Source organism: Coenobita brevimanus, chromosome 8, assembly GCF_032717465.1.
Source record: "Coenobita brevimanus isolate Jiangsu-jjx chromosome 8, ASM3271746v2, whole genome shotgun sequence".
Taxonomy (NCBI): domain Eukaryota; kingdom Metazoa; phylum Arthropoda; class Malacostraca; order Decapoda; family Coenobitidae; genus Coenobita; species Coenobita brevimanus.
The window spans coordinates 8,221,836-8,242,710 of NC_136961.1; the positions used below are offsets into that span (position 1 = coordinate 8,221,836).

At 41.6% G+C, this 20,875-nt stretch overlaps 1 protein-coding gene across 1 annotated transcript in view; it reads left to right on the plus strand.

The window, feature by feature from the left end:
- Window positions 1–20,875, plus strand: part of LOC145406402 (lactosylceramide 4-alpha-galactosyltransferase-like) — a 73,573-nt gene that overhangs the window by 30,549 nt on the left and 22,149 nt on the right. Inside the window, exon 4 of the mRNA XM_080277563.1 lies at window positions 816–1,012. Within this exon, the coding sequence (XP_080133689.1) occupies window positions 816–1,012 (197 nt within the window). The remainder of the gene's footprint in view (window positions 1–815; window positions 1,013–20,875) is intronic.

The window sequence follows — 20,875 nt, forward strand, 5'->3', positions numbered from 1 at the left end:
CCTGCCATCCCAGGTATACCTACTTCATACTCTATTCTTCGTCTCACTGTAGCTCAGGGTGTTGGAAAGCGTGGCCTTCAAGAGATGGCACCGATATGACCGGGCGACACGAGTAAACTAAACATCACACAGCTTGTCCCGTCACAGCCGGTCTCCAGGTGTGGGGTTTCTGTTGAAAACAGTGAGGACCCAGGACACAGACCACCTCACCTTCCGCCTTCATTAAACTGACACAGGATACTCTGGCCCAAACCAGCCCAATATATTCGACCGTAATCGAAGTGCTGTGGTGCAGTGTCTAAAATCTCTGTCCATTAATCCAGAGGACTTATGTCGAATCTCTGTGCCAGAAGATATTATTTTCAGCCTCTGGTAGACCTCGAGTATACCCGGCATGCCCTGAGGGGTACCTGCCGACTTGCTGGAGTGTGTGTGTGTGTGGTGGGGAAGTGCCTCCCTCAATAATGCCTTCCCTCTGACGCCTTAGGTAGAGGGAGGTTACCGTTGTGGACATTTGGGATTGCACAGGGAGTTCATTCCTATGTGGATATATGAGCCAACATCTTTCCTCTTCCTGCGTGGTATCTTGTTGTCTACGATTTTTAAAACTTAAGCACGTTCTAAATCAGTAATTCCTATGATAACCCATCACTGACTAATCCAATATTTTCAAAAATAATCCAACCCAATATATCGACACTTAACCTAACCCACATTTGTATGGTGCAGCCTAACTTTATCTAACCTAACCTGACTCGACATGTTGAAACCTAACCTAACCTAACTTAACCCAACTCGTCCTAACCACTCTACAGCTGGGCGCGTCACAACCCTTCCCTTGATGTATGGTTCCTGCTAACAACACCGAGAATTCAGGACACAGACCGCCTCGTCTCCCTCTTCCACCAGCACTACCCTAACCTGCGACTGGCTGCACTCGAGTTGGATGTGCTTTTTAAGGACACTCCGCTCCTGCCACTCTTCACCTCTGGACGCTGGGCTGATAAGAAAAGTGAGATTAAATTTCTCTCCGTCAGCCTAACTTAAGCACACTAATCTTCATCCTAATCTAACCTGACCCGCATATCCTAACCCATCCTAACCCCACCCAAAATAACGTGACCAGACTCAATCCACTCATCTCCATCCCCACGAACCCTATATACTCTAAACTATCCCGAACAGTATATCCTAACCCAGCCGAACCCCACTTGAAATAACGTAACCAAACGCATCCCTACATTTCTAAACTAATCTAACCGTTTTCTTGCAGTGGCACTTATACCGATCAGCTTTCACGTCTGTTTATTCAGCGTGGACTGAGGGAAGGCAAGTTCAGCCTACAGTCCACGAAGATTACGTTCAGATGACCCTGGGGTTGCAACTACAACTGCCAAACTTTTTTCTGCTTTGTACCAACCAAGTTAGTCTTAGAATAACTACATCTCAGCCACCATGCAGGACTCAAGGAAGACCACCGTAGTAGTAGTAGTAGTAGTAGTAGTAGTAGTAACCCCAGGCTCATTTGAAACGTAAACCCGGTGGACTAAAGGCTGAAATTACCCTCGACCTGCAGTCCACTATCCTCGTTTAGGGAGATAGGGAGGGAGTTGACTGACATTTGCATAACCGAGAAGGGGTTCATCCATACCGTGGCTAGCTCGTGAAGGCGTCTCTTTTTAGCAGTGGGAAGATCACTATGAAATGTTTAAATGAAATATGAACACATTGTGTAACGCAGCCCACCATTCCAACAGATGGGAAATTACAGAATTGGAAATAAGCCAATCAGTGAGGAAAATAAAAAGGAGGTGTGGATCAACTGTTAGGTGTGGATCACTATTATAAGTGGATCGACTGTTAGGTGTGGACTAATATTATTGATGGGTGTGGATTGACTAGGAGGTGCCGTTGAACTGTTAGGAGGAGCAGATCTACTGTTAGGAAGTGTGGATCGATAATTAGGAGGTGTGGATCGATTCTCAGGAGTTGCAGATCGATTGTTAGGAGGTGTGGATTAATTGTTAGGAGGTGTGGCTTGACTATTGTGTGTGACTCGACTGTTGGGTGTGGCTCGACTGTTGGGTGTGGCTCGACTGTTGGGTGTGACTCGACTGTTAGGTGTGGCTCAACTGTTAAGAGATGTGGGTCAACTGTTACGTGTGGATCGACAGTTAGATATGGAACGACTGCGAGGTGTGAATCGACAGTCACGAGGTTTAGACCGACAATTTGGAGGTGTGGATGGACTGTTTGGAGGTGTGGATCTCAGAAGGTATGGATCGACAGTTAGAAGGTATGGATCAACTGTCATGGGGTGTGGCTCGACTGTTAGGAGGTATGGTTTGACTGTTAGGTGTGGACTGACTGTTAGGGGATGTGGATCGACAGTTAGGTGTGGATCGACAGTTTGGTGATAATAATAATAAAGTGATAATTAGGTAGTGTTAGGTGCCACTTCAGTGCTTGTGCTGGGTGCCACTTTAGCAATATTCTCTGGCGCCACTTTGTATGCAAATTAGGAGGAATTAAAGGCCAGAAGCCTGCAAGGTGGCTCCCTCCAAGAAGATATTAAAAAAAAAAATAATATAGAGGAAAATTCAAGACCTGTTCCTCTCTAAATGGCTGGATATCTTGCGTTTATAAGACTGTGGGTAATAAGCAGAAGGAAATACAGACAGAGGAAGCCAGTTCCTGAGTTAGCTTGTTGCACATATGAAATTTGGACAAAGAAGGGATGAAAGTTTGCTGCCGTACTGGTGATGAGATGCAAGCACACAGTGCAGAGGTGCAGTGACTTGAAGTAGCGATAGAAAAGAGACAACAAAGCAGCGGTGCTGCGAAGAAACACATGTTGAAGGAAGACAATAAGGGACAAGACGCACTTGCCCCGAACACGTGATCGACAAGGCAGAACGAAGCACCGGGTTAGAACTGCTTCAATATTTTAGTCTGAACGTTGGACGGACCCGGAGCCTCGTTTCTCATGACGATCACATGTCGGGGGCAAGTGTGTCCGGGCCCTAAGAAGAGGAGACTTAATGAGACATAAAGCCTTTGATTTCACCATCCTGAGAGGAGCCGTATGTGGGGATCATCCCCACACATGGGAGTTGTACTCTACATAGAGGCGAATAAATCCTCTGTATGAATTAAACAACTGTGGATGGGGGGGCGGTAAACAAAGCAAGAAGTCAGCTTAGCACACCTAATCAGTTGGAAGCAGGTTTTACGGAGGGGGGGTAAGCAAGGCAAGAAGTCGGCTTAGCACACCTAATCTCTTTGAAGCAGGTTTTACGGAGGGGGGTAAACAAGGCAAGAAGTCAACTTAGCACACCTAATCTCATGGAGTAGAGTTTACAGGAGAGGTAAACTGATTTTTCCTAGATAAATCCCAAGAGAATGAAACCCCGAGTATATCAAAATTGGTGCAATATTGAGTTTGATCTTGTGAAGAAAATAAAATAGAGGGTACTCCTGCAAGAGACTGTGACACGTTGAAAATTGGAAGAACCGAGTTTTTGATGAATTAAAAACAAGACGACTTTTACCCGAATCAGAGATATATGCCAAGTCAAACAGGTGTACCTTAGCCTCATCCCATGCTTGCTGAAGCAACTACTGGGGACAGTGACAAGTGAAGGGAAAGGCGAAGGAGGGAGTCATAAGCGTATATCTGGATTGGGTTAGATATACTACTTAGAAGGTCACTGATGAATACAAAGATGAAAGTTGGTGACAGGGCAGAACCTTGAGGAAAACCATTATTGATAGCCGCAGGAGAAGAACGGTGGCCGTCTACAACAGAGCTATAGAACGACCAGAAAGAAAACTAGAGATGGAAGCTCAGAGAGAAAGATAAAAACCGTAAGAGGGCAGTTTGGCAATGAAAGATTTATACTAGAGTCGATCGAAAACCTTTCAGATGTCAAGTGCAATGACAAAGCTTTCACGTAACTCCCTAAAGGAGGATGACCAGGAATCTGAAAGAATGGTGAAAAAGATCGTCAGTGGAGCATCCCTGAAGGAACCAATACTGCCAGTCGAAAAGAAGGTTCTGATAGAGGAGGTGCTTTGAGTATTGAAAGGAATAGAATGAAAAAAAAAAAAATAGAAATGTAGGATGTTAAAGCAACTGGGAGCAATTTAAAGGGCTTTGAATTATCACCATCCTTTGGGACTGGGTGGATGACAGCTAACTTCCAGCAAGAAAGAAAAGTACAATCGACAGACAAGGGTGAGAGAGTTTAGCTAGGGAGGCTGTAATCAACAAAAGGAAGGTTCTTCTGGACAACAGGAGGGACCCCATCAGGACCATAATTATGCCTTGTTAGTACTGAGACTAGTGAGGGCAAAAGGTACATCAGTTGATGAAATTTTAATGTCCATCATGAGAAAGCCATCGGGGGGAAAACATGGAGGAACAGTACTGGAATGGTATAAAGTGGAATTGGAGGAGATAATCTGAGCAAAGAGTTCTGTTTTTTCAGTAGAAGAAACAGCTACGGATCCATCAAAATTAAAATGAGGAAGAAAGGAAGATGAAGTGAAATCGTGAAAGAAGTTTGTGGCAAGATGCCAGAAAGAGTAGGAAGAATCTGAGTTGGTGAGTTCAGAGCATTTAGCACGAATCAAGTTATTCCTTGCAGATTGGAGAACAGACTTAGCAACGTTCCTGGCGGAGACATATTAGCAATGAGGTTCAGGGATGGTTAGGCTCCAGTACCTTCTGTAGGCATTCATCTTGTTGTGGACAGCATTAGAAAGAGCGCGATTAAAGCAAGGTTCTTTGCAATTGTCGGAGGATAAGAGAAAGAAATGTATCCTTCCATGCCTGAGAGAATCTATCTATCTATCTATTGCCAGACGCGTTAATCCCATACGAGGTGGCCACAAACAAATCGCCTCCACGTCGCCCTGTCCCCCGCCATTTCACTGTCCTGCTCCCAACTCACACCCCCCTCTCTCATATACCTCTCCACTCCAACCCTCCATATCATCCATGGCCTCCCCCTCCATCTCTCCCCCTCCACCTCATTCATATACACTCTCCTCGTCAGTCTCTAACTCTCCATCCTCTCCACATGGCCAAACCACCTCAATGTATTTCTGAGAGGATAAGTTCCATAATGCATAATACACATACAAATGGCTTTCGGTCTTGAAAGCAATAATCATTCCAGTGAAAATCAAAGTAATACTGCCCGATGGTCTCCCAATCAGCAGCTCCAATGTGCCAAAAACGACGCTTCTTAGAAGGGTTCACAGGCTTTACTGGAGTGATAGGACAGACTAAGGTGAGAATACTGTGATCAGAAGAGGCCAGCGGACAGAAAGGACAAATCAAGTAAGCAGAAGGATTAGTTGTAAGAAAGAGGTCAGGTATGTTGGAACTCACTCCAGGTTAATCAGGGATATTGGTAGGGTGCTGTACAAGTTGCTGTTATTAAGGATAGAAAAGATCTAGGCTTTATCACCAGGTGAATCAGGGAAAACAGAGGAGAGCCAGAGGTGGTGGTGAACATTGAAATTACTAGGAATGGAGATTTCAGAGCAAGGAGAGACTGATAGCTTGTGTTCCATCATAGAAGTAAGATAGTCAATGAATTTTTCATAGTCAGTTGAATCTGGGATAAGTACATGGCATATGTATATTTATTCAGAGACAGGCGAAGCCAGAGATACAGAATTAAGACAATTCATGTTCAGGTCTCACAACCGTACGCTATTGCTGGGATTATATATTCGTCACATCATTTTTGTATCATACGTATTGGGAAGCTCCAGTTCTTGATGTCTCTATGTTTGCCAAATGCTTTCCATCTAATTTCAATGCGTCTTCTTATTTCGTTGTCAAGCTCTTTCGTTAACTGTATTATTCTGGGAAAGTAGCTGTACAGCCTCACTTGCTCAAGATTTTTTGTTTTGTTTGGACGACTCTCTTTGTTGTATTTAGATTAAATATTAGTTTTACTCCAGTTCATCTTTAGCTCTACTCTGAGACACTCACGGTTTAGGTAGTCTGTATGGTTTATTTAGCATTTCTTCCAGTGTTTCTAACTTTTTCTTAGATTAGGGCAATATCATCTGCAAATCTTAAATGCTTTAAATTTTCCTAATGAATGTTTAATCCTTTGTTCTGCAATTCTTGTTTTCTAAAAATCTTTCAAGGCATGCTGTAAATAATATTGGTGAAAGTGTATCTCCCTAATGGACATCTTTCTCAATCTTAATTTTTCTGAGACTCTATGTAACCTAACTGTAGCAGCTACCTCTTTATATATGTTTTCAAGCAGTTTTACAATGTTCTTGTTTACTCCTTGTTCCTGCATTGAATTTACAGTTGCTCTTTGCTCCACTGAGTCAAAAGGCTTTTATAATCAACAAAATCACAGAACAGTAGTTTATTATATCCTTTGGGTCTCTCGGTTACCTGATTCATTGTGAGTACATGATCAGCATTTGAATAGCCACTTCGGAATCCAGCCTGCTCACGAGGTTGATTATCTTCTAGATTTGCTGTATCCTGTTCGTGAAGAACTTATAAATAAGTGATATGTTTAATAGTTCGAGAGCTACTAAAGTCTTTTAAGTCGTCTTTCTTGTAAATCAAACTAACTATAATATTCCTCTAAGTTTTGGGCAAATTTTTCTTCTTTATATTTCTGATAATAAGTGGGCAAGTCGATTTTGACTTTGTACTCCAGCTTCCGACAGTAAATCTGCTACTATTCCGTATTCTCTTGGGTCCTTACCACTTTTCATACTTTTATGAGAAAAGTTTACCTCATCTGGTGTTACGTCTGGTATCTTAATTGCGTTCACTGAAAAGTTGGCCATCAGTTGTACTGCCTTTGGTTCATATTGTTCTTTGCAAAATTCTTCAACACTTTGTACCATCCTTCCTCTGCACTTAACGATTTTATGTTTTTTATCATTCAGTGATAAAATTTGTTGCTTTTCTAAAGTCGTTTTGTTTTTCGGAACTGTTTCAGAATTTATGCTATTTTGATGATTTCTTTAATCTGATCCATGTTTCTCTTGTATTCTTCTTCTCTATCTCTTGTTGGTGAATCTGTTCTTTTTGTTTTATCTCTGTTTTAGTTTCACCTTCTTTCTTCTTTCATGAACTCGAGGGTGTTTCTTTAATATTTGTTGTCTTAGTGCCACTTAAATACAATTGTTAGTTGCCACTTGAATGCTATCGTAAAGTGCCACTTAAGTGTACTTTGTTTCCTGACAATATACCCCTTCAACCCAATGACATTTTTTTCAATTATCGGTGATAGTTTCAAATGAGTATATTTAAGCCAGAAAAACTCACCAATCAGTCGGGTCATTGAATCTATATCTAATCCCATAGTTATAAGGGTCTCTCCTAAGCTGCACAAAATCAAGTACTATATAGCAAAGATTGCAGGGTTATTTATTAGTGCTGTGTAACGGATACCCAATATTTATTACTGCAACATGATTTATTTTCCCTCTGATGAGGTGTGCTGGTACGGGGTAAATATCTAATATAATGTGATGTTTTGTTCAGTTTATTGTGTAGTGTTGGTGCTGACGTGAGATGATTTATTTACTGTGTTATATGGTGTCGGTGCTAATATGGGACGATTTATTTACTGTTTTATATTGTGTTGGTGCTACCATGAGATGATTTAATACCGCCCGCTTTTAGAAGGCGGAGCGATAATGATTTTGCCTGCTTTTGTGTGTGTGTGTGTGTGTGTGTGTGTGTGTGTGTGTGTGTGTGTGTGTTTTAATTAACAGAACAGAGGAAGGAAAAACAAATGAATAAAAAGAATAATAATCCATACACTAGATTATTGGCATCCTCCATTCATAAAATTTCTGTAACATTAACATTTGGACTTGAACAGTTGTAGGTTGAAGTTTGGGGAGAAACAAATCCTGAGAAGTGAGTTCCAGAGAGCTGCAGTTCAGGGAATAAAAGAATTCTGATGGGCAGAAGTTCTGCAATATGGCTGTGTGACATTGCAGTCATGAGCACTACCAGATACCCCTGTCGCACGAGAGAAGACATGGAGAGATGGTACAATGAACGCACCTTCGTATGAGCATTTACCTTAAAAGTATCTGTAAAATAATGCAAGGGAGGCAACATTCCTTCTTACTTTCAGGGAAGGTAGTTTATTTATAACAGCAGGGTTATTAGTAACTCCAACAGCTTTGTTCTGATGTCTAAGTTATTTTAGTGCAACCTCTCCACGTCCATTCCACAAGGGTGAGCAATATTCAGGCTGAGAGTGCACTTGACTCTTATAAATTAAAGCTAACTCCTCGTCAGTGAAGAAGTTACGAACGCTGTACAATAATCCAAGTTTCTTTGAGGCGGTTTTAGCAAGTGATCTGACACGAGAGGTCCAGCTGAGGGCATTGTTGAAAACACCGAAAATTTCAATACTTTAGGAGATGGGAATATCAGTAGCACTGAAGGTAATATACGAATGTTGCAATATCTATTAGTATATTGTATATATATGGTTTTACTAGCATCATATGAGACAAGGTTATTTTGTCCCCATTCACTGATCTTATATAAGTCTTGATGTATTGAGATGGTTGTACTGAGTTGAGAGTTTGAGATATTAATCTTTGTAAATGTGTGTTTGACTGTGAATGAACTGTGAATTGTGGTAATCTGGTAGCGCTCATGACTGGAATGTCACACAGCCATACTGGAGAACTTCTGCCTATCAGAATTCTTTTATCTCCCGAACTTCTTCTCCCTGGAACTCGCTTCACCGGAGTTGTGTCCCCTCAAACGCCAACCTACAGCTGTTCACGTCCAACTGTCACAGATTTTTTATGAATGGAGGACGCCAGGAATCTGAGTGTATGATTTTTTCTTTAATTAATTTATTTTTCCTTCCTCTGTTCTGTTATTAAAAAAAAATACGAATGGATGGGATTGTGGGTGACAGATAAGAGATCACTTATATGAACTAGGAATAGGGTTGGCGCAAGAACTGATCCTTTTGGTGCGCAGGCATAAATTGAGTGGAAATTGGAATATACATCATCTATTTTTACTCTTATTTCTCTGTCACTGAGATATAAGGAAAGCAGAGGAACAAAAGGCGTTAGTCCATAGCAAGAGAGTTTGGATAGCAGGAAACGATGCCACACTCTATCAAAAGCTTTAGAAATATCAAGGGCTACTGCATGAGTTTCTCCATATCCATGTTGTTCAAGTGATTGATTGATGCTATGAGTCAGAAGATTGAGTATATCAACGGTGGATCTGCCTTGGTGAAAACCATATTGTCTAACACTATTTAAGGTGTTGGATTCAAGGTGTTTAACTATGTGCTTATAAATTACAGTTTCAAATACTTTACCATGAGAACGCGTGATAGCTATTGGTCTATAATCAGTGGGGTCATAGGAACTTCCCTTCTTTGGAACTGGGTGGATATTGGCTTCTTTCCAAGAATTTGAGAATGAGGAAGTGTGTATGCATAGTCTGAACAATTTAACTAGAACCGAGGCAAGTTCTGGGGAGCACTTTTTCAAAAATTTTTGGAGGAATTCCATCTGGGTCTGGAGCTTTGTTGGTTGGTAAATTGTCCAGGATGGATTTTACGTATCTAGTCTGTATTTTAAGTGGAACAGTTTCAGGCGAGTCAAGTTCTGGTACTGGGACCTTCTGGCTGACTTCCTCTATGGTAGAATTTCTGGCAAATGTACTGGCAAGGAAGTTCGCTTTACCATGCAGGTAATTTGTAATGTTACGATCTGAAGATTTTAGTGGGGGAATGGGTGATGACTTGTTAAAGCTATTATTGAAAGAATTGAGAGTTGACAAGAATATTCTATTGTCATTAGGATTGCTAAGTAGTTTTGATGATTGATTTGGAAGAAAGTTTGATTTAGCGACATTAATTACGGTTTTTGAATTGACTCTAGCAATTTTAAACTGACAGTGTGATTCAGATGGCTTTTATTCTTAGTAAGAGTTATATATGCTAATGACTTTTGGGCCGTTGCTCAGGCATTATTGCTATCAAATCCTTTCGGAGAGTTTGATCTTTTCCGTTGTCTGTGTGTATCTGTTCCAATTATATCTCATGAACGGCTAGAGCTATCAACATGAAACCTAAAGGGTATCAAGATATGGGCAAAATCTTGGACGGGTTCGAAAATGGCCACACCAGGTCAAAGTCAAGGTCACCTAAATGTCTGCCAAAGATCAACTAGTTTTTATCGCCCACCTTTAGCACCATTATATCTCACGAGCAGCTTGATCTATGAACATGAAGCTTTCGGGGTATCAAGAAATGGGCAAAACCTTGGACGAGTTCGAGAATACGTACTTGAAGTCAAGGTCAAGGTCACCAAAATGGCTGCCAAAGGTCAACTAGTTTTTATCACCCACCTTTTGCGCCATCATATCTCATGAGCAACTTGAGCTATTAACATGAAACCATCCAGTTATCAAGATATGGCCTAAATTTTGGACTTGGCCAACAGCACATTCTGGCGGGCGATTAGCATTCGGCTCCCGAATGCTTTTTTTCATTTACTATGTTGTTTTGTGTTGGCACTAACATGCAATGATTTCTTTACTGTGTTATTTGGTGTTGGTGTTAACATGAGATGGCTTATTTATTGTGTTGTATGGTGTTGGTGCTACAGTGAAATGGTTTATTTACTATGCTGTGTGGTCAAGATGTTAACATGAAATGGTTTATTACCTCGCCCGGACGGAATCCAACGAGGTTTTGTTTTTGGTCGAGTGTCTTTGATTACTTCTTTGTTAGCAACATTACAGAAAAATAGCAGAATTAAATTACATGAAACTTTCAGGATATGTGGGCCCTGGTACCCAAAGAAAGTGATTAAATTTTGGAGGCAAATGAGTGACCTTGAAAGGTTAAAATCAAGGTCACAGATTTTCAAAGGGCTATAGCTTGAAAACGGTTGAAGACAGAGATATTTACTATTACGAACATACAGGAACTCTTAATATGGACTTTCACTTGGCACTAAGATCTTTGACCTTGAATGACCTTGAACGGTCAAGCTCAAGTCACTGATATTCAGGGGGCAATAACTCGAACCTCTTTGAGGATGGAGATATTTACTATTATCAAGATATAGGAAGTCTCATTTAGGCTTTCATTTGGCAACATGGCCTTTGACGTTTAGTGACCTTGAAAGATCACGGATTTTCAGAGACCGGAATTTGAAAATATTTGCTCCATTACCTTAGACTTTACTTGTGCACTGACACTAAATGGCAGAAATGAGTCAGTATTTTACGGCAATAAAATATTTGCTGTCGGGCGAGGTTTGTTGTGCCAGGCACCATTTGTTTACTTTGTTAAGTGGTGGCAATGCTAAAGCGAGATGGTTATTTATTGTGCTATGCAGTGTTGATGTTAAATTGAGGTAGTTTATCAAATCTGCAAAAGGATGTTGGTATCATTTTTGGCAACTCGTCCTATACCGTTGGGCGAGATTCAGTTTGTGTTTATTTTTCTATATGCCTGCGTCTGTGCACTAACTTCTAGGCTATTTGATGGATCTGAATGACACTTTCCAGGTGACTGTCCGGCTAATCCGAAAGTCTTCCACTGTACAGTATGTGTGTTTCATTCCATGATTTTAAGGGGGTTACCCCCTTTACCAAATAAAAATAAAAAATAAAAATAGTAAAAGGAAGGTAGATATACCTTTGATATCATAGTACTTGCTGTAGAATGGCCTGTTCCGCAATGCGATATTTGGGGAGCATGTGTGAGATGTGGCCCATAGATTTACCATCAAAATTTCAGGTTGCTGTTAAAGACTCTGTATTACTACTGGATGCTTTATTACCATCCCTCTCCCCGGAGGGGCTCGAGGACGGGTATTGTTTTCACTAGGCTTGTCTATTTGTTTGTTTATATGTTTGTCCATCTATTTGTCTGTCTGTTTACAATTTTACATAAAAACTACTCGTGTAATTTTGTCTAAAACAACAGGGATGATGGACTATGACCTTCTAATCAGCTGATTAAATTTCGGGCCAAATTCGGCTAAGGTCTAGGCTGTAGGGCCAAAAAATTAAAAAAAAAAAAATGGGATGGGTAAAAATCGTTTTTTTTTTTTTTTTTCGCCATAACTCCTTTCAAATTCGTCATATCGACATGAAACCAAAACCTAAAGGTGCAACTTTAAAACCTGCAAGCTATAACATGCCTCATTACATCAGGGGGCCACCCCACAATTAACAATAGGGCAGTTAATGTCAGGTGGGTTGGGCCTAACATTTCAAATGGGCATAAAATCGTCAATTTTCACCCGATTAATCCAAATTTGATATGTGGCATCTTTGATTAGATATCTTGTTGTGTTTATACGTCAGCTCTATAATGGCTGCCGGGGACGGGTTTGCTGTGCACTGGCACCGCTTCTTGTTGGGAAATGAGATGTTACACCTATTGAGTGTGGTTGATCTCTCTCATACAGTTTTTCAGGGCACAGGTAGAGCGTTTCCTCTGTGTGTGTTGCCCAGTGTCACGACTACGCTGTTTACACATAGAACTGTCTCTCCAACAGAATTTGCAAGAGGTTTGCTGGGCTCTCCTTGACTCAGGAGTACACCTTTGTCCGAAATAGATGCATCAGAAATAAACTTATGTTGCTCATAATTCTCTCCCTTTTGTATGAAGCAGATATCTCCCGACACTTTTTTTTTTTGTCATACAGAGATTAATAGAAGAAAATTTAAATATCAAAACAATGCTGATTTTATATGTGAATGATCAGAAGATTATATGACATTATATTACACTGCTAATAAGAGTATACCACAGAAGTTAACAGGGAGAATATCTAATTTAATGTACTGTACATACATAAGAGAATGATACAGTATTGATATATACCACAGTGGTGAATAATAAAATTACAGAACAGCTGGTTACACAGGAATCACAGTGGTATCGAAAGAGAATAAGGTCTCGTAATACCTGTATAATATTCATATAATTAGCTGGGTGTCCACACGTCTTCGCATAGCAGCACTGTACAGCAGAGGTGGAGTGGGCAATGTGGCTTGCCTATTTTATTATAGTCCCACTCAGCATTCTCGGGCTTCATCGTCAGGTTTACTTTTTCTTCCCTTCACTGTCATCTTTAAGAAGGTTCGCTGTTTTCCTTGTTTCATGTTCTAAGCTAATTTAATGGAGTCATTTTTCCGTAAGTTTAACACATCAATGGACAAAAAATCACTGTGAATACAAACGAAAATCCTACTACAGTGAATGCATCAAGAGAATATACATATAAAATAAGGGCTCAAAAAGGTCATGAAGGAAGTGTGATATCTGGACAGTAGTATACCTACAAGGAACAGGTGTGATGGAATAATATTTAAGGAAAACACAGAACAAAGAAGAAGAGTTTGAATTGTGGACGAACACGATTGTAAATTGTTGTTGTTGAAATATTCGCCCACACTTGGTGAGGCACGGGCAAACAGAGAGCTCGTCAGGGTAGTAAGCAGAAAAAAGGCTCCCCTAGGGAATCATAGCACGGCAGGCAAAACTGAAGACAGAGGAAGGCGGCAAAGGCAGGAGAAGGCTGGAGGGAGAAGGCCGGCAAGCAGATGGTTGAACGATCGAAAAGAGGGCAGGGCGGGACAGGTAGAGCAGGGTGGAATACGCCGGGCCAAAGGAGGGGGCGCCGACGACGAGCTGCAGGTCGAAACCGCCCTGACGCTGCCCTCAACCCTCTTGCCCTTGAGGTACTAGGGCCGTAGATGCTCGCCCAGCTCAACAGCAGATAGAAACCGAGGAGGGAGGCCCGGTCGCAGTCGTATGGAGAGAAGGCCCTGGTCCAGGTGGTGGCGGAGGGAGGGTCGTCGGCCATGGTCTACTGGTGGAAAGGCGGAGGAGCCTCGACTTCCTGGTCGACATGATCTACAGTAGCCCCTCAAACTCCGAGTGGAAAGGACAGGCCAAACCTCCTCGGTGCTGCAGGGAGCTGGTCCCGCAGCGGACTGGAGTGGAGGTGTTCACACAGCGAGAGGTGGGCTGCGAGTCACGAATGTAAGAGATCAAACGTGACATATGGTCGTGAGACACAAGAAAGAATTCAGAGAGCAAAAGTGCAATATAAAGGTTGTCACTGTGAGGTAGGGAAGGGACTTTTTTTTATGCAAGAAAGAAGGAACCAAAAGACAGGTAAGATTGTTAACTCAAAAAATAAAAAAAGATAACAGACAGCCAAATTCAAGATCCGTTTATTTTGAGATGCCTGGACGCACTACGTTTGAACACTGGAGATTATAATTATGCTGTAGGAAATACAGACAGAAGGAGAAAGTTCCAGAGTTGACCTGATGCATACATAAACGATTGGGAGCAACGGTTAACTCTTGCATTACCGAAATGAATAGAAAAGGGATGAGAGTTTGTTTGTAAATGGGGGCTGCATGCCCACAATAGTCGTGGAGGGATGCAAGCAGACAGTTCAGACGAACAGTGACCGTTAACGTAGCAATAGAAATGAGTAAAATATGCAACAGTGCGGCGAAAAGACAAAATTAGAAAAAAGTAGGAGGAGGAGAGTTCTATCTATCTATCTATTTCCAGACGCCTTAATCCCATATGGGGTTGCCACAAACAAATCGCCTCCACGTCGCCCTGTCCCCTGCCATTTCACCGCCCTGCTCCCAATTCACACACAGTCCATATACCTCTCCACTCCATCCCTCCATCTCATCCTTGGCCTCCACCTCCCTCTCTCCCCCGCTACCTCATTCACATACACTCTTCTCGTTAGTCTGTCACTTTTCATCCTCCCAATATGGCCAAACCACCTCAGTGTGTTTCTCCTAACGCTTCCTATCACATCCACATCCACACCACAATGCTAATGCGCATCCTCATTTGTCAGTCTGTCTCTCCATGTGACTCCCAAGGTTCCTCTCAAATAACTCATTTCCACTGCTCTCACTCTTGATTTGTGTCCCTCCAACAACGTCCAAGCTTCACTTCCATACGTTAGAGTTGGTATCACAATACTGTCATGTAGTAACTTTTTCACTTCCATGCTTACTTCCCTGTTTCTAATCACTGCTTTCAAGGAACCAGCAACCTTTCATCCTTGTTGTACCCTGTCAAGCACTTCACCCTCCAAACTTCCATCCTTACTCTGCTGCTGAGCAGAGGAGAGGGCCTATAAAAGGTACCAGAACCAACCCATCCCTGAATCGCATCTTTTTTGTGTTTCTGCCCGGAATCGTGCTAAGTCTGTTCTTCGCTCTGCTAAAAATAATTTCATCCGTACTAAATGCTCTCAACTCTCAAACTCGAATTCTTCCCGCTCCTTCTGGCACCTTGCCAAAAACCTTTCTAACAACTTTACATCATCATCCTTCCCTCCTCTTTTCTACTCTGATGGCTCTTTATCTATTTCTTCTACTGATAAAGCAGATCTCTTCACTCAGACTTTCTCCTCCAATTCCACCTTAGACGATTCTGGTGCTGTTCCTCCATCACTTCCTTCCTCTGACTTCCTCATGGCTGACATTAAAATTTTTTCAGCTGATGTATTTTCTGCCATGACTGGCCTTAATACTAACAAGGCATATGGGCCTGATGGAGTCCCTCCTGTTGTCCTCAAGAACTGTGGTTCTGTGCTTACACCCTGCCTTGGTAAACTCTTTCGCCTTTGTCTTTACCTTTCCTTCTTGCTGGAAGTTTGCTCTCATTCAGCCAGTCCCAAAGGAGGGTGGCCATTCCCAACCCTCTAACTATCGTTCAATTGCTTTAACATCCTGTGTCTCAAAAGTTTTCGAGTCTATTCTTAACAAAAAAATTTTAAAGCATCTTTCCTATCACAACCTTCTTTCTGATCGTCAGTATGAGTTCCATCAGAGAAGCTCCACTGGCGAACTTCTCGCCTACCTTTCTGACTCCTGGTCATCCTCCTTTCGGGATTTTGGCGAAAGCTTTGCCATCGCACTTGATATCTCAAAGGCTTTCGGTTGAGTCTGGCATAAATCTTTAATTTCCAAACTGCCCTCTTACTATTTCTATCCTTCTATCGGTGCCTTCTTCTACAGCTTCCTTTCTGGTCGTTCTATGGCCGCTGTTGTAGGTGGCCATCGTTCTTCTCCTAGATCTATCAACACTGGTGTTCCTCAGGGCTCTGTCCTATCACCAACTCTCTTCCTTTTATTCATCAATGACCTTCTAAGCTGTACATCTGACCCTATCCACTCATATGCTGATGTTTCCACCCTTCACCTTTCCATTCGGATTCCGCAACGTACATCCCAGCAGTTACTTCAGCAATCAAGGGATGAGGCTATGGCACACCTAATGTCTGACTTGGTTCGTATCTCTGACTGAGGTAAAAATAATCTTGTTATTTTAATGCATCAAAGACTTAGTTTTTACACCTATCAACCCGACAGAATCTTGCGCAGGAGTACCCACTAATGTTTAATAATATCCAGCTCAAGCCTGCATCATCCTTGAACATGCTTGGGATTTCATTCACTCAGGATTTATTTTATAAAGATCATATTACATCTCTTGTAAAATCAGCTTCCAAGAGATTAGGTGTGCTAAGCTGACTCCGTTCCTTCTTTACCGCTGCACAGTTGTTGACTTTTTACACTAGTTTTATTCTCCACTGTGTAGAATACAACTCTCATGTGTGGTGAGGCTCCCCACTTACAGCTCTTCTCAATATGGTGGAGTCAAAGGCTTTTCATCTAATTAACTCTCCTCCTGTTACTGACTCCCTTGAACCGTGGTGTCTTTGCCGCACTGTTGCCTCTTTATCTCTTTTCTATCTCTACTTCCATGGTCACTGCTCCTCTGAACTGTCTGCTTTCATCCCTCCACCTCTACAATGGGCGCGTAGCACCCGTCTAGCAACAAACTCTCATCCCTTTTCTGTGCAACTCTCTAATGCAAAAGTTAACCGTTACTCCCAGTCCTTCATTTATGCAACGGGTCAACTTTGGAACTATCTCTGTCTGTACAGTATTTCCTACTTCCTATGACCTCCAGTCTTTCTAACGCAGTGTGTCCAGGCATCTTGAAATGAACAGATCTTGAATTTGGCTCTCTTTTGTATTGTTTTTGTTTTTTTTCTCTTAAGGAATTGTTTGCGGGCTCCTGGCCTTTGGTTCCTTCTTATTGGCATTTGAAAAAAAAATAAAAATAAACATACTCACATTTCCCTTTTCCTCATCATCCAACCTCACTGTACATTCACTGGTTTCGCTTCTCTCGAAGACCATAACTTTACTCTTCCCTACATTCACCTTTAGATTCCGTTTCCTACACACTCTCCCAAACTCATCCACCAAGCGTTGCAGCTCCCCTTCGTCTTCACTCAACAACACAGTATCATCTGCAAACAACAGCACAGTGAGTTCCCAAACACTGCCCTCTCTCATTAGGGCTACTCCAACATTCACTGCCCTATCTTGTATCTCTTTAAACCGCATCCATGTACAGATTGAATAACCATGGAGACATGACACATCCCTGTTTCAATCAAACCTTCAAAGAGAAAAATGCTCTCAGTTCATTATCTACAGGCACTGCAGCCTTAGCACCATCATACATATTCTTCACAGCATTCAACAACTTCCCATCTACTCCATATATTCGTAATATATGAGATGAAAAGCCTCTGACTCAACCTTGTTGAAAACAGCTGTATGTGGTGACCCTCCCTACACCTGAAAGTTGTACTCTACACAGTGGCGAACAAAACCTGTGTATAAAGTCAATAACCGTGCAGGGGTAAAGTAGGCAAGAAGTCGGCTTAGCCCACCTAATCTCCTGGAAACTGATTTTATAAGAGAGGCAATAAATTATGAACTTTCTATGATATATCCAGAAGGAATGAAACCCCATGCATGTTTAAAGATGATGCAGGATTGAGATGAATATTGTTAAAAATTAGAGGATACTCCTGCAGAAGATTTTGTCTCTTTAAAAGATGTAAGAATTGACATTTAGATGCATCAAAAACAACGAGATTGTTTTTGCCTCAATCAAAAATATGAGCCATGTCAGAAAGCAAACGTGCAATAGCTCCATCCCTTGTTTGCTGAAGTAAGTACTGAGATGGACGCCGTGGGAAGAGAATGGAGAGATGAAGGGCAGAGTCATCAGTTTATGAGTGGATAGGGTTAGATGTACAGCTTTGAAGGTAGTTGACGAATAGAAGGAAAAGAGCTGGCGATGGTGCAGAACCCTGAGGAACACCAGTATTGATAACTCTAGGAGAACGATAGCCGTCTACAACAGCAACTATAGAACGACCAGAAAGGAAGCTGTAGATGAAGGCACAGATAGAAGGATAGAAACTGTAAGACGTCAGTTTGGAAATTAAAGGTTTATGCCAGACTCGATCGAAAGCCTTTGAGATGTCAAGTGCAATGGCAAAGCTTTCGCCAAAGTCCCAAAAGGAGGATGGCCAGGAGTCTGAAAGGTAGATGAGATGATCACCAGTGGAGGTTTCCTGGCGGAATCCATCCTGACGATCTGAAAGGTTGTGATAGGAAATATGCTTTATTATTATTATTATTATTATTTTTTTTTTTTAAGAATAGACACAAAAAAATTTGAAATACAGGATGTTAAATTTTTGAAACACAGGATGTTAAAGCTATTCCACTATACTTATAGTGCTGGGAATGGTCCCCTTCTTTGGGACAGCCTGAATGACAGCAAACTTTCAGCAAGAAAGAAAGGTACAAGTTAACAGACTAAGGCAAAAGAGTTTACCTAGGCAGGGTGTAAGCACAGAAGCACAGTTCTTGAGAACATCAGGAGGGACCCCATCAAGCCCAAATGCCTCGTTAGTACTGAGGCCAGGGATGACAGAAAATAAAACAATTGAAGAGTTTTTAATGTCAGTCATGAGGGAGGCAGAGTGGGGAAGAGACGGAGGAACAGCACCAGAATCTTTTAAGGTGGAATTGGAGGTGAAAGTCTGAGTGAAGAGTTCTGCTTTATCAGTAGAAGAAATAGTTGCAGAGCCATCAGTCTGGTAAAGAGGAGGGATGGATGATGAGTTAAAGTTGTTAACAAGGATTTTGGCAAGGTGCCAAAACGAGAGGGAAGAATTTGAATTGGAGAGTTCAGAGCATTTAGTGCGAAGGAAATTGTTTTTAGCAGAGCGAAGAACAGACTTAGTATGTTTCCTGGAAGAAACATAAAAAGATGAGATTTAGGGGTGGGATGTCTGTGGTACCTTTTGTAGGTCTTCTTCTTGTTGTGGACAGCATTAGAACAAGCGTGGTTAAACCAAGTTTTTTTTTTTTTCACATTAGTCAAAGGATAAGAGAAAGGAATGTATGCTTCCACGCCCGAGAGAATATCCTTTGTAATGCGCAATGCACACTCAGATGGCTCTCGGCCATGGAAGCAATAATCACTGCAGGGAAGATCCGAGCCTGAGGGACTCCCATTCAGTAATTCCAAAGTGTGACAGTCGCTGCTTCTTGGGATGGTCCACAGGCCTTACTGGAGTGATTGGACAGGCTAAGATGATAAGGCTGTGATTGGAAGAGCCCAGTGGAGAGAAAAGATTAACAGTGTTAGCAGAAGGATTAGAAGTAAGGAAGAGGTCAAGTATGTTGTAACTCTCTCCAAGGAGGTAAGTGATATGGACAGAATGCTGTACAAGCTGGTCTAGGTGATTAAGAATAGAAAAGTTGTAGGCTTGTTCACCAGGTGGATCAAAGAAAGAAGAGAGCAAAAGGTGCTGGTGAACATTAAAATAACCAAAAATGGAGATTTCAGAGAAAAGAGAAATTGAAAAGTTGTGTTCCATCTTAGAAGTAAAATAGTCGAAGATTTTTTCTTAGTCAGTAGAAACAGGGCATAAGTAAACAGTACAGATATTTTAAGTCAGAGAATGACAGAATAGCCGAAGCTTGGGAGTAGTGATTTCAGACGATTCTAGTTAAGGAATACGAGCGCAACAGCCACCTTTTGTTTTGAAATGATTATAAAGTAGGAGGATACAGAGAAGGGTTTGCTATCAGTTGCTTTAGACAACTGAGTCTCCGTTAGGAAGAGAATTTGAGGTTTAGGCGAGTAGAGGTTGTGTTCAGCAGTTGAAAGAGATCAAGATGACTGCAGAGCGAGCAGGAATAGTGCAGGGTAGTGTAAATCTAGACCTGAGCACGAAAAATAGAATTAAAATTAAAGTTTGTGTGAGTCCATTGTAAAAATAAGGGATGATCAGACACTGGAACAAGGTCCATCGTAACAAGTCAATTGACAAATTCTCTACTTGCAACATAAACTGTTGGAAGGTGATTTTTCTGTAGGTGATACTTCTGTGGGTGATATTTTCAGAAGGTAAAATTTCTGTGTGGTAGGTGGTGGCGACCAGCATCCACTCACTTGATGTAGTGCTGCCTACTTCTTCCTTAGCCTTTATCATTCTTTTTCTGTGCCTGCCCTCCTCTCTTCCTATTTCTCCCATCTTTCCTGTCACATCTTATTGCTTTTCTTTCCTTTACAGGTGGCTTTATATTGAGTGACAAGCTAAATGGTTTCCTGTAAGCCAAGAAACCAATTACATCGCTGGGTGGTAACCATATAACCAAACCATACGTGCTCCCTACGTGTCAACAAGTGGGTTGGTGGAGGGTTAGTGCCCCTCCCCGTAAAACAAATAACTCAAAGTCAAATGGCCACCCCTTACGGGATTGTGGCGTCTGGCAATAGATAGATAGATAGATAGATATTTCTGTAATAATGTTAATCTTATCATTTCACTAAGACATCGAAGACTTTGAAAAACTGCATACCTATTTCATTCATTATGTAACAATACTACTTCGTATCAGAGATTTAATACTATATGT